We start from the raw sequence: 14,487 nt of genomic DNA, 5'->3' as shown, positions 1-14,487 counted from the left end.
ACTGGATGGTAATGATTCGTACACCTTTCAGAAATAAACATTTATATTACACAAAATGCTGAGTATTACAATAAAGGGCAATCAAAGAAGGAACATACCCTAATACCACAAGCATACTGTTGTGTGTTTTTTTAATTTCATATTTTATTTTTTTTATTTGTGGTCCATCAACAAACTATTTCCAAATTTTTAAAAAATGTGCAGCTAGGGAAACTAAGTTAAAACAAACAAACAAGCACCATCTCTACCAGCAACTACCAACCCTGCTTCTTATAAGTATCTGTGATGTTTTAGTTAAAGGAAAAAACATAACATAGAATCTTCTGATCAGGAAACTAACAAACGCAAGGGAGAAAACTTAAACAAAACACCCAGTAATCTAGATGAGGAACAGACAGAGCGGCAGAATTAGCTGGAGCTTATTTGATGAACTCTAGCTGTACAAAAAGCATACAAACAAAGCCACTCTGATGGACTACGTGGGCACTTATCCTAGACAAGAGCATGTGTTGAAGCGGGGAATGTTGTCTTGACCTGTTTCTTCAGAAAATCATTACTAATGGCTAAGGACATGAAAAGTAAAGCATCAAATTACATGAACACTATAAAACACCCCACCAAAACATCACCACACTGCACTGACTCATGCAGCTGGAGTGCCAGCGAACAAAATACAGGGTAAATCCAGTAAAAACATTGCCAAAAAGGCACATTCTAGGTTTTAGCTCAAGGTCAGCAGCATATTGCATGATCCAATATTTAGTACGTAGGTTTTGAAATAGGTTAGAGACTATTACTTTAGCTTACATTATGGTAAGAATAAGTCTGACACTACTCTGCTGTGTGACCTTGGGCAACTCACCTAACTTCCCTGAGCCTCAGTTTCCTCATGAATAAAATCCAGTTGGACTACATGATCTCTGAGGTCCTCCCAGCTCTAAAAATTCTATGAGTCTATTATAACTTAATTGTTGTGGGAGTACAACCCTGCATTATTTTCATTAGTGTTAAGGAATTGAAAGAAATTAGGTAAAGCTAGAGTTCAACGAGTTCATTTTTCCGAATATTGTAGATATCTGAAGAACGGAATGACAGAAGAATCTTGCTAGTACCTCCTTTGTCTAAAGTTGTAAAATCAGTGTTATAGGATTCTAATATGGGATACTTCATAGATGGTTAAGAATCACAGAATCACTGAATTTTTGAGCTGGAAGGAAATTCAATTTTTGTTATTGCCTGAGGGATTTTGAGTTCCAGACCTACCTTCTTTGATCCTCTGCTCTACTTGGCTCTCTGGCAACACAGACCTGGCTAGGCAGAACTGGCATTGATGCTAGGTCAGTGTAGAATGAATAGTTCAAAGTATGGGGAAATGAAAATAGCAGAGAAATGGCTATAGGAGAGAAGGGAGCAGTGGAAAATTTTAGTCAAGGAAGTAGCTGATGCAGTTTTATTTAAAAATTGTTACTAATTATAAAATGGTATGCACATTGTTTGATTTTATGAATTTATTAATGTAAGTTAAATACACTTGACATTTTAGTGTATACCACGTCAATGTAGGAGATTTTCTTCCTTTAATTTTTCACCTAATGACCATTCTTCTGTCTCTCATTATCTCTATTCAGAGTCAACTGAAAGTGACATGGGAGCTGAAGTAAGCTAGTGAGGGAAAAGTACAGAATATAGAAGGCAAAGAATTGTGGAAAGAGAAACTGACTAAAACCACAATCCAAGAGTAGGCATGATGTAACTAAGGCATTTTGATATCAAAAGGTGAAAGAACACACTCAGGACTGAAACTGTATATTAAAGTTTCTTTCAAGAAACTTCAACTTATTGATTAAACTAAATTAATTTTATTTGGTATCAAAATTTTCATATTAATTGCCAATTTATCAGAATTACTCTAAGAAACTGCTAATTTAATGTTGTAGAATGAGTAAGTAATTTAGAACAAGATTAAGTAATAACAAAATTATTAACAATAAAGTTTTATACTGACCAGAAGTCTGAAAATTTGGTTTAAAGTCAAACAATTAACCTCAATATGTCCCAATTAGGATACAAGGCCAGCTGCTGCACAAGGGTACTAATCAATATTGTTAGTTTCCGTGAAATTACTACATTTTTGTCTGCAAATTTACAGAGCTAAATTTATACCCCCCAAAAAGTTTGGAAATAAAATAGTTTTGCTCAGTAAGAGGGCAAAACATAAACTTCCTATTTTTGAAACTGCTTACTATTAAATGACTTAAAGCAGGTGGTAATATGCTCTACATCAAGTGGAAAGAAAGGAAGCAGGAGACAAGAAAACAAGAACATGGAAAGTAAAAGAGAGACATGACAGTCAAAAAGGTTCTCAGTTTTCTAAAGCAACAGAGGAAATATTTAAAAATCTGCTCCAGGTGCTGTCTTACCAAGGACTAAGTCAACAGCCAATGAAGACTTACTTGGACCACATGCCAATGTCGATGTCCGAGTAAAGTGCTTAAACCCTGAGACTCAAAACCGCCCTCTGCCAACGAGCTGGGCTTATAGTGAACTGAAGAACTCCTGGGGTTCTGGGTTTGTGAGGCCTCTCCACAGTTCAAGTACAATCGATCTTCCCCCTGAAGCAACACCTGCTCTTGGTTACTCTAGATGAGGGAAAAAAGAAGCAGCAGGGCAAAGAAGGAAATAAAAACCTCTGTATTAGGTAGGGGAAAGTAAGTACATAAATTTAGTTTTATTACAGGAAATGTACCATATATCTTAATGGTGATTTTCTCACAGAAGACACGACTACAAAATGATCTAATGTACTGTTATATTTCAATGCTTACTTCCCAGTGTAAATGAAATTTTTAAGTCCTTTCATCATATAGATTCCAAAACATGCCCAGGTTTGCAACTGCTATAGCAGTATCTTTGATTACTACTCCAACATGGCAATGCTATGAGATTGTCCATCTGTAAACTAAACCTAACTACTCATTATCTAAGGTTACAAATTAGTTTCACATAAAATGCCTCATGAATGGTGGTAAGAGAACATGTCTGGTTGAACAGCTTTTGTGTATGTGCTCACTCATGCCCACATGGTAGGAAGGTGTGGGTTGGGAAGGGGATAACATGAGGCTGGAGGATCTTTAAGCCATGGGAGGAAGAAGGACAGGCTAAGTCCGTGGTCCTGGTTTGGAACAATTCAGTGATCACTTGGGAAAATGCGTGGTTAGTGCCAAGGACTGTGCCAAGTTCCGAGGATATTTAGACAAATAAGACAGTTTCTTTTCTTAATGATAATGCCCTGGTTTTCAACCAGAAAGCCAGGAAACACGGGCAAAATTCTTTAGTGTCTATTCAAATCAGACAGATCAGTGTCCCAGAGATCCTCACCATCCCATTGTAGTACAAATGTTGTCCTGACATAAAGCTCAAGGGTGCTTTTAAATTATTATTTGGGATGGGGAGAACAAGAAATACTCTATATTTGTTTTTCTGGGCATCCTTATTCTTCAACTATAGTAGTAAGATAAAAGATTCAGGCTATTTCCACATTCTTTCTCAATGTGTTGTAAATTTTAGCTGCACCAAATATTTTAAAACCCATTGGTGGCAGATATTTAGATATGCACTCCTAACATTTAACATATACTATTATTACATACTAGAAGCCTGGTGCACGAAATTCGTGCACGGCGGGGGGTTGTCCCTCAGCCCAGCCTGTACCCTCTCCAATCTGGGACTCCTGGAGGGATGTCCGACTGCCCGTTTAGGCCCGATCCCACCGGTTGGATCGGGCCTAAACGGGCAGTCGGACATCCCTCTCACAATCCAGGACTGCTGGCTCCCAACTGCTTGCCTGCCTGCCTTCCTGATTGCCCCTAACCGCTTCTGCCTGCCAGCCTGATCATCCCCTAACCACTCCGCTGCCAGCCTGGTTGATGCTTAACTGCTCCCCTGCCAACCTGTTTGTCCCCAACTTCCCTCCTCTGCCAGCCTGGTCACCCCTAACTGCCCTCTCCTGCAGGGTTGATCACCTCCAACTGCCCTCCCTTGCAAGCCTGGTCCCTCACAACTGCCCTCCCTTGCAGGCCGGGTGCCTCCCAACTGCCCTCTCCTGCTGGCCATCTTGTAGTGGCCATCTTATGTCCACATGGGGGCAGGATCTTTGACCACATGGGGACAGCTATATTGTGTGTTGCAGTGATGATCAATCTGCATATTACTCTTTTATTAGATAGGATAGAGGCCTGGTGCACAGGTGGGGGCCAGCTGGTTTGCCCTGAAGGGCGTCACAGATAAGGGTGGGGGTTCCCTTGGGGTGTGGGGCGGCCTGAGCGAGGGGCCTGTGGTGGTTTGCAGGCCGGCCACGCCCCCTGGCAACCCAAGTGGAGGCCCTGGTATCTGGAATTTATTTTCCTTCTACAATTGAAACTTTGTAGCCTGGGGCGGCAGCCATTTCTGGGGCGGCAGCCATTTCTGTGGCAGTTAATTCACCTTCTACAATTGAAACTTTGTAGCCTAAAGCGGGTGAGCCCGGCCAGGGTGTGCAGAAAGCTTTGCTTCCCCTGTTGCCGCCGGCAACCCTGGCCTGCTCTCTCAAGCTCCATTCTGCCGCCATTTGTTTGAATTTGTTTACCTTCTATAATTGAAACTTTGTAGCTTTAATGGAGGCTTAGACCTTCAATGGCTATGGAAAGCTTGGCTTGCTCTGTTACCTGGGAAACCTTGCTCTCTGTGGCTGTAGCCATCTTGGATTGGGGTTAATTTGCATACTCGCCCTGATTGGCTGGTGGGCGTGGCTTATGTAGCGGAGTGATGGTTAATTTGCATATTACCATTAGAGAGGATAAATAATATATTAATATATGTTATTTCAGATTGGTAAAACACGAGGAATTTACATTATAATTTGGGGCAATATTTCCCCAAACAGATTCCTAGGCATATTTTCTTCAAGGTATTCCTTAAAATGTCAGTTACATAAGCTTGGGAAACACTGGTTTTTATACACCAGGGACTTTCATAATGCACACTTAACATGGAAAGCCCTGGAGACGTACAATGAAGAAATCTCTACAGCTTTAACTCCCTTATTTCACACAGAACATAACCTTTTCTTATCCTGTGTAATTGCTATGGATATTTCTCATAAAGCCTGCTGGAACACACTTTGGGAAATGCTACTCAGATAAAGACTAAATTTTATTCAAGTTATTTAAGTAAATCAGTAAACACTGCTTTTCCTCAAGTTGCTTATGATCCTTTCTTTTAAAAAAACAACAGCTCAAAAATAAAATTTTGGTATAAATTTAATAGAAAAAAAAACCCCAACAATACAGAATCAGCCCTAACCGGTTTGGCTCAGTGGATAGAGCATCAGCCTGCGGACTCAAGGGTCCCAGGTTCAATTCCGGTCAAGGGCATGTACCTTGGCTGCGGGCATATCCCCAGTGGGGAGTGTGCAGGAGGCAGCTGATCGATGTTTCTCTCTCATCAATGTTTCTAACTCTCTATCCCTCTCCCTTCCTCTCTGTAAAAAAATCAATAAAATATATTTTTTTTAAAAACAAAACAATACAGAATCACAGAAAATATACAAAAGAATATGCCAATTTTAAGAGTATACTCAACACATGTGTGTCATAGGAAAAGTCTGATTCTAATATGAAAGCCACTAAAAAAACACCCCCACAACAGTTTTAATTAAATAAACTTACCATACAAGGGTTTACGGTGAGAGCACTCTTGATAAACTGAAACAGCAGAATGCCAGGCTGTTTAACTATACTCTTGGGCTCAGACTCAATTTCAGTATTTTGAGAACCACATCCGCTGATTACCCATAGGTGATAGCCTTCTGCACCCCAGCTCTGAGAGAGAGGAGGGAGAAAGAGAAGGTGAAGGGGGGGAAATCAAAACACTAAAAAGTTTCTTGTTATCCTTTCTTAGCTTCAAATATTCAAATTCTGAAATAACCAACAACAGGCTTTTGAAGGTCAGAGAAACTATGACAAACAACCCAGACAAGCATCTGCATCCACTACAAATACCTACATCAACCACATGCCAGCTGTCTCAGCGGAAACCCCCAACCCTGCTCTCTACCTGTAATAGTGAAAACACTACACATCAATCTTAACTCTTCTCCATTAATTTAACTGACTCTCAAATACAAAGACATTCCTTACAGAGGAGGACCCAGTTGCCTAGCTGAAGCTTGACAAAAAAAATAAAAAAGCACCCCAAACAGGTGCAGTTTGCATGGAGCAAAGAACAGTGGATTGGAAGCCATGTGACTTGGGTTTTCACTCCAGCTTGGCCAACCTATTTGGTTTTTCAGGGTATAAGTTTCTTCCTCGGTAAAATGGAAACATTCCAATAAATTCTCCAGGCCCAGCCAATTTTAATATCCTATAAATCCCATGATAGTTAAAAAAACAAAACCAACAACAACAAAAAATTAGTGGTTTCCAATCTGCAAGGCCAAAGAAACAGTAATGGGGAGTCCAAGAATTGTTACAAAATTTCAAAAGTGTAATATTTTTGCTTTCCCGTGATAAAAGTTGCACAAGCTAACTAAAATGCTTATTAGGTTCTTAGTTTATGACTGAAATAACTTAGTGAGGCTGATAACACTGGCTGTTGCATGCCATTCAGAAGCACTGACTGGCAGTTACAGAAATGGCATTTGTTCAAAACCTATTTTAAAATATGGAGGTGGGAATAGACATCAACTGGGGTTCTTGGTTGTGAAAGGTTAGGAAACACTATTCAAGTCTCATGGGGATTTTAATTCTTCAAGAAACAGAAGGTCAGGAAATTTCTTCCCATGTACAGCACTCACAGCACTAATGTCACAGAGATGGTACGCAGAGGGACTGCAGCGAGACACTGCTTTTATGTAAAGACGGGTTACACCTCACTGCTTTCTAAAGAAACACATGAAAATACTGTTGTGAAAGCAACTACAATTCTTTTGATATACATTTATAGAAAGTTCTAAAAATGTGCTCAAATAATGCACAAGAGCATGTCCTGCAGGAAAAATAATCAATGAGCATTTCACTTCATGTTAAAAGAAAGGAGGTCATGAGAAGTGGATGCTAGTGAGTCACACAAGAAATGGAGGTATATTTAGAAAATATGATGGTCTCATTTCACTACGACTATGTTCTCAAAGATGATGGGGCTTGCTAAGCAAAACCAAAATCGAATACTGAAGTTGAAAGATTAAAACAACAAACAAACAAAAACAACCTTTTTTTTTTTTTTCAAAGCAAGAACTGCATGAGAAGAGGTTGCTGAGACTAAAATAGCTTTGTAATTTTATCAGACCAACGTGAGGGGAGAAAAAAGCAGAAAAATCCAAGTTTTCCATACTATACCAGTATTTCATAGAAAGTACTTACCATAGAATTGATCTTAAGGGGATCTTTTTTGGTACCATCAGACCTATAACTAAAATAGAATAAAAACTTAATTAAAAAGAGTCATCTAATTATATATAACTAGTGGCCCGGTGCACGGATTTGTGCACATTGAATTAGAAGACATATTTTAATATCGCTATTCGCCCTTTCTCTATAATAGAAGTGTCAACCAAATTCACAATTGACAATGACAGATCGAAAGACACGTGTGTGATTGGTGCCAGCAAGAGCTTTATATGTATCACGCATGCGTGAATCAACTTAGCCTTTTAGATATATAAACTTGCTTAATTGGACCTGCTTTCTGATTTAGCTAAACTTTTTCCAGCCCAGTGAAGCACCCTAACTTCTCTTTCAGCAACACAGCAATAAATATCAACACGAAGCAGATTATTATTGTAGATCACGCAGGGAGAACAAAGGGTAAAATATTTAACTGCAGCACTGTTTGACTATATTCTGTGCAGTAAGAAAACCTGAAGTCATTTTCAAGGTCCACCATTTCTTTCTTCTTTTCAGTTGGGTCAAATTTCTAAATTTCCTAAATCTCCGTTTTCCGGCTAAAGAAAAGAAAATAGGATTCTACCAAGTCTCCTATTTACCTACTCCAGGACTTCTGTGAGGATCGAATGAGATGAGGCACAGGAAAACACCTCACAGACATTTGGTTAAAGTGTAAAATGTTTGCACCTGGCTATAAAGCAAGTCATGTTCCTGGGCTGAAGAAATGCTGGGCATTGCTACTTGACGTCATTACCCGGTACCCACAGCGACCTTTTCCAGGTTGGGCTGGGCTTTGGGCCACATTTTGCACCATGGGGTCTCGGCAGCGTCGGCTGTGATTTGATGGGGTGTCACTCTGGAGTGGTGGTGGGGCCTGTGTCTGACTTGGGAGAAGCCGAGTGTTGCTTCGTTGGTGCCAGGTCCACAGTGCCGTTTCTTTGTAAATGGCCAGTGCGTGTCATGGCAGCTCCTGTGTTGAGCATCTGCCCCCTGGTGGTCAGTGCGTGTCATAGCGACCGGTCAGACGGTCAGTGGGACACTTAGCATATTAGCCTTTTATATATATATATATATATAGACTAGAGGCCCGGTGCACAAAATTCATGGACTGGGGGTGAGGAGGTCCCTCAGCCCAGCCTGTGCCCTCTCGCAGTCTGGGACCCCTCGGGGGATGTGGGGAGCGGGCCTAAGCCAGCAGTCGGATATCCCTCTTACAGTCCAGGACCCCTTGCTCCTTACTGCCCACCTGCTCGCTGCTCCTTACCACCTGGCTTGCTGCTCCTTAGCACTGCTGTGGAGGCAGGAGAGATTCCCACCACCGCTGCTGCACTCGCCAGCTATGAGCCTGGCTTCTGGCTGAGCAGCACTCCCCCCGTGGGAGCGCACTGACCACCAGGGGGCAGCTCCTGCATTAAGCGTCTTACCCCTGGTGGTCAGTGCGCATCATAGCGACCGGTCGTTCTGGTCTAATGGTCACTTAGGCTTTTATTATATGGATATTTAGCTTTAATTTAAAAAAATCAAATTTATTGTTTCTTTAAAATAGAACTACATAATAATGCCTGAAATAGAAGACGGCCTAGGTCTCCCACTGAGGCACAGTCTTCCAGGCCCTAAGTAACTTCCTGGCACCACCATGCACTTTGGGAACATGAGTTCCTTTCATCAGCACTGAGGTTCACAGTAGTATAGGAAGAGGGCAGACATATCAACCCATCCCTATCAGTCCATGCGCTAACCTACATTAACCCTATGAGATAATGTAATTTTCCATTTCCTACTAGTTACTTATCCGCATGGCTTACACCACTCTTATCTATATACTAGAGGCCCGGTGCACGAATTCATACACCAGTGGGGTCCCTTGGTCTGGCCTGCGGGATCAGGCCAAAACTGGCTCTCTGACATCCCCCAAAGGGTCCTGGATTGCAAGAGGGTGCAGGCCAGGACGAGAAATCCCACCGGTGCACGATCAGGGCTGGGGAGGGACATGGGAGGTTGGCCAGCTGGGGAGGGACTGCGGGAGGAATCCAAGGCATGTCTAGCCCATCTTGCTCAGTCCCAAATGGCCAGACCCCAGCAGCAAGCTAACCTACTGGTCGGAGCGCCTGACCCCTGGTGGTCAGTGCACATCATAGCGAGCAGTTGAGTGGCCTTAGCATATCATTAGCATATTACACTTTGATTGGTTGAATGGTCGACCGGACGACCGGACACTTAGCATATTACGCTTTTATTATATAGGCTATAAAAGCCTAATATGCAAATTGTCCGCGCGGGAGTTTTACCAGGAAACTGATCGCCAGTTATGACATGCGCTGACCACCAGGGGGTGGCATGGAATGAAGGAAGGCTCCGGCTGGCAGCCAGAAGGCTCTGATCGGCCCTGATCGCCAGCCTGCCCTAGGGATCCTACCCGTGCATGGATTTCGTGCACCAGGCCTCTAGTTAAATAATAAGCTACTTGAAGAGAACCATATTTAACCTTGAATCTAACATGCTATCATATACACAAAGGGGTTCAATAAATAACTGCATTTTTATTGAATAAACAGGAAGTTTTAACAGGATGGATATTTGCAGTATCAATACATTATGAACAAATTAATTCTGTACCTTACAAATTGTTTTGGGGTAACAGTCAAGGCAAAATGGTAGCTATATGACAAAGTTTTTGAGTGTATGTACTGTCTGAGAGATAGTAGAGTTAAACTTTTATCTAAAATTTGTCTTTATTCACTCACGCAAAATCTCCTCCAAGTGTACAAATCAGCTGAGCTCCAAACACACTCCATAAAGAAAAGCCTCCGCATTCCCAGGTCACCATTACAACACTATTGTCAGGAGACCACCTGACCAATTTAACTGCTCCTGTTTTGTTCCAAATATCTGTTAAGAAATTGTGAGAAGAATTGAAAATAAATGAGTGCTCCAGAAATACTTATTTTTTAGTCTGTATTTTCAAGCTGAAATAAATAGAAAGGCATGCCTGCTTCAAATAATGAGATGAATCCTGCTCATTTAGGGTTATTTGAAGACTGTAAGGACATTAACCTTGACCTGACCCTGATCTAAGCAGAATTAACTCAGTGCCCAAGTTACTGATAAGAAGAAATGAAAGCAGTTTGGGATAGTATCAGCTTGAATAACTACAACTGTGTATGTAGCATTGGCTTTGGCCCTGGCTGGTGTGGCTCAGTTGGTTGAGCATTGTCCTGTGCACTTGAAATGCTGCTGGCTCAATCCCCGAGTGGGGTGTGTGTGGAAGGACACCAATGTTTCTCTCTATCAAATCAATAAAAAACATTTTTTTTAAAGGTCTTTGGCTTTGGGTGAATCAGTTTCTATAAAATTGGGATAAGCCCTTCCTTGAATGATGTAACATAAATGTTAAAGTAGTTTGTAAAATATAAGGTATTTTAAAATGTAAAATACTTTCCCTGCTATTTTCATGCTCCATTGACAATATCAGAGGGATCCCAGTTAAAAAAAAAACCCTGAAGTTTCATGCACCATGACCAAGTGGGATTTATTCTGGGGATGCAAGGATGGTACAATATTCGCAAATCAATAAATGTGATACATCACATAAAGAAATTGAGACAAAAAAATCACATAATCATATCTATCGATGCAGAAAAAGCATTTGACAAAATCCAACACCCTTTCTTGATAAAAACTCTCAGCAAAGTGGCAACAGAGGGATAATACCTCAACATAATAAAAGCCTTATATGACAAACCTACAGCCAACATCATACTCAATGGGCAAAAACTAAACTCATTTCCCCTGAGAATGGGAAGAAGACAGGGATGCCCACTTTCACCACTCCTGTTTGATACAGTACTGGAAGTGCTAGTCATAGCGATTACACAAGAAGAAGAAATAAAAGGCATCCAAATTGGAAAAGAAGAAGTAAAACTGTCCTTATTCGCTGACGACATGATACTATACATAGAAAACCCCAAAGATTCCATCAAAAAACTACTAGACCTAATAAATGAGTTAGGCAATGTAGCAGGATACAAAATTAACACCCAGAAATCTATGGCCTTTTTATACACCAATAATGAACTCACAGAAAGAGAAATGAAAAAAATAATCCCATTTACCATTGCACCAAAAAAATTAAGATACCTAGGAATAAACTTAACTAAGGAGGTAAAAGACCTGTACTCGGAAAACTACAGGACATTGAAAAAAGAGATAGAGGAAGACATAAACAAATGGAAAAACATACCATGTTCCTGGATTGGTACAATCAACATCATTAAAATGTCCATTCTACCCAAAACAATCTACAGATTTAATGCAATCCCCATTAAAATACCAACAGCATATTTCAAAGATCTAGAACAAACTCTCCAAAAATTCATATGGAATAAAAAAAGACCCCAAATAGCCACAGCAATCCTGAGAGAGAACAAAGTGGGAGGGATCACAATACCAGATATCAAGCTATATTACCAAGCCATGGTTCTCAAAACTGCCTGGTACTGGCACAAGAACAGACATATAGACCAATGAAACAGAACAGAGAACTCAGAAATCAACCCAAGCCATTATGCTCAATTAATATTTGACAAAGGAGGCAAGAGCATACAATGGAGTCAAGACAGTCTCTTTAATAAATGGTGCTACGAAATTTGGTCAGATACATGCAAAAAAAAAAAAAAAAGAAAGAAAGAAAAAAGAAACTAGATCACCAACTTACACCATACACAAAAACAAACTCAAAATGGCTAAAGGACTTAAATGTAAGACGGGAAACCATAAAAATTTTACAAGACTCCATAGGCAGCAAAATAGCAGACATATGTTGTAGCAATATATTTACAGACACAGCTCCTAGCGCAATGGACACTAAGGAGAAAATCAACAAATGGCACTACATCAAAATAAAAAACTTCTGCACAGCAAAAGAAACCATCAACAAAACAACAAGAAAGCCCACTACATGGAAGAACATATTTGCCAATGATATTTCTGACAAGGGTTTAATCTCCAAAATTTACAGAGATCTCATACAACTTAACAAAAGGAAGATAAATGATCCAATCAAAAAATGGGCACAGGACCTAAATAGACACGTTTCAAAAGAGGACATACAGAAGGCCGAGACATATGAAACATGCTCAAAGTCACCAATCATCCAAGAGATGCAAATCAAAACAACAATGAGATACCATCTCACACCTGTCAAAAAGGCTATCATCAACGAACCAACAAACGACAAGTGCTGGCAAGGATGTGGAGAAAAAGGAACCCTCGTGCACTGCTAGTGGGAATGTAGACTGGTGCAGCCACTGTGGAGAACAGTATGGAGTTTCCTCAAAAAGTTAAAAATGGAACTCCCATTTGACTCAGTAATTCCACTTCTAGGACTATATCCCAAGAAACCAGAAACACCAATCAGAAAGGATATATGCACCCCTATGTTCATAGCAGCACAATTTACAATAGATAAGATTTGGAAACAGCCTCAGTGCCCATCAGCAGATGAGTGGATTAAAAAACTGTGGTACATCTACACAATGGAATACTATGCCGCTATAAAAAGAAGGAACTTTTACCATTTGCAACAGCATGGATCGAACTGGAGAACATTATGCTTAGCAAAATAAGCCAGTCAGAGAAAGATAAATATCACATGATCTCACTCATATGTAGGATCAATATAATTTATTAACAAGAATAGATCCAGAGACAAATGGCAGGGAAAGGGAGGGGGTTCAGAGAGCAACCAAAGGACTTGTATGCATGCACATTAGTGTAACCGATGGACAAAAGACACTGGGGCGGTGGGGGCTTGCCCGGGGTGGGAATGGCTGGCGGGCGCGAGGTTCAAGCGGGGGGAAAAAGGAGACATATGTAAAACTTTAGACAAAAATATAAATGAAAAAACAAAAACAAAACCCCTGAAGTTTAATCTTACATTAGAATTAAGTAAACTCCAGTTTGGGTATGCCAGGTGCTCATACTATCATTTAATTAATAATTGTTCTTTCACCCCCATATACAGCTACTAAAGGAGAAAATTTCAATGTGTAGTAAAATCCAAATTTTGTTAAAGTCAAATAAAACACGCCAGCATTTCCATCAGCAAGTCAAGAATATCTATAGTATCAGGTGCTTTAATATTAAGTTTTTTCATTTGCAGTATTAATAAATTTTTACTATAAGTACATTTGCTACAAAGGGGAGGTATATAGATTTTAGCCTTATAGAAGACAAGCTGTGTTGACAGAGTAAGAACTTTTTCCCTCTGCCTCACATTAGCAATTCCCAATATAATCTATCCTATCTAATAATAGACAAATATGCAAATTGACCGCACCTTCGCTATGCCCACCAGCCAATCAGGACGAGTATGCAAATTACCCCAACAAAGATGGCGGCTAATTTGCATATCAAGACAGCGTCGAAAGAAGCCAAGAGCTGCAGAAGGGAGTAAAGCTTCGGAGAAGCAAGCAAGCCAGGGGGAGGAGAAGGGAGGAGCGGAGGCAGGGCCGGAGGTGAAGGGAAAAGCAGGCGGGCTGGCCGAGAAGGCGGGGCGGGCGACAAGGGAGGAGCGGAGGCGGGGCCAGGGGCGAAGGGAAAAGCAGGCAGGCTGGCCGAGAAGGCGGGGTGGGCGAGAAGGGAGAAGCGGAGGCAGGGTAGAGTGCAGCAGGAAATCCTATTGCAGGATTTTTCCTGCAACGGGAACGCTAGTATATATATAAAACCCTAATATGCAAATAGACCAAACGGCAGAACAACTGAATAACCGGTTGCTATGACGTGTGCTGACCACCAGGGAGCATGCGCAGAACATGGCAGGCGTTGGCCGCAGGCAGCAGAGCACTGAACATGGCAGGCATTGGCCGCGGCGGGATGGTACAACAGGTGAGAGGGGGTGCCAGACCAAGGTGGGGCGCTGTTTGCTGTCATCGGAGAGCCTCTGGTGGTTACTGAAAATTCTTTGCTCCCACGTGCCGTGGTCCCGCCGGGCATTCACACCTGCTGCCAGCGCCAGCCCTGCTCGCACCTGTGTCTGGCACCAGAGCTGCTACTTGCACCCGCTGCT

At 41.3% G+C, this 14,487-nt stretch overlaps 1 protein-coding gene across 4 annotated transcripts in view; it reads right to left on the bottom strand.

The window, feature by feature from the left end:
* Positions 1-14,487, bottom strand: part of RIC1 (RIC1 homolog, RAB6A GEF complex partner 1) — a 110,245-nt gene that overhangs the window by 27,888 nt on the left and 67,870 nt on the right. For all 4 annotated transcript variants that reach the window (XM_079791138.1, XM_079791140.1, XM_079791139.1 and 1 more), the window contains exons 9-12: positions 10,166-10,310; positions 7,398-7,446; positions 5,706-5,858; positions 2,454-2,639 (exon numbers count right to left, since the gene is read on the bottom strand). In XM_079791138.1, the coding sequence (XP_079647264.1) occupies positions 2,454-2,639; positions 5,706-5,858; positions 7,398-7,446; positions 10,166-10,310 (533 nt within the window). The remainder of the gene's footprint in view (positions 1-2,453; positions 2,640-5,705; positions 5,859-7,397; positions 7,447-10,165; positions 10,311-14,487) is intronic.

The sequence above is a fragment of the Cnephaeus nilssonii genome (assembly GCF_951640355.1).
Source record: "Cnephaeus nilssonii genome assembly, chromosome: 14".
In the NCBI taxonomy this organism is placed as follows: domain Eukaryota; kingdom Metazoa; phylum Chordata; class Mammalia; order Chiroptera; family Vespertilionidae; genus Cnephaeus; species Cnephaeus nilssonii.
This window is presented reverse-complemented; position numbering and strand designations above follow the sequence as displayed.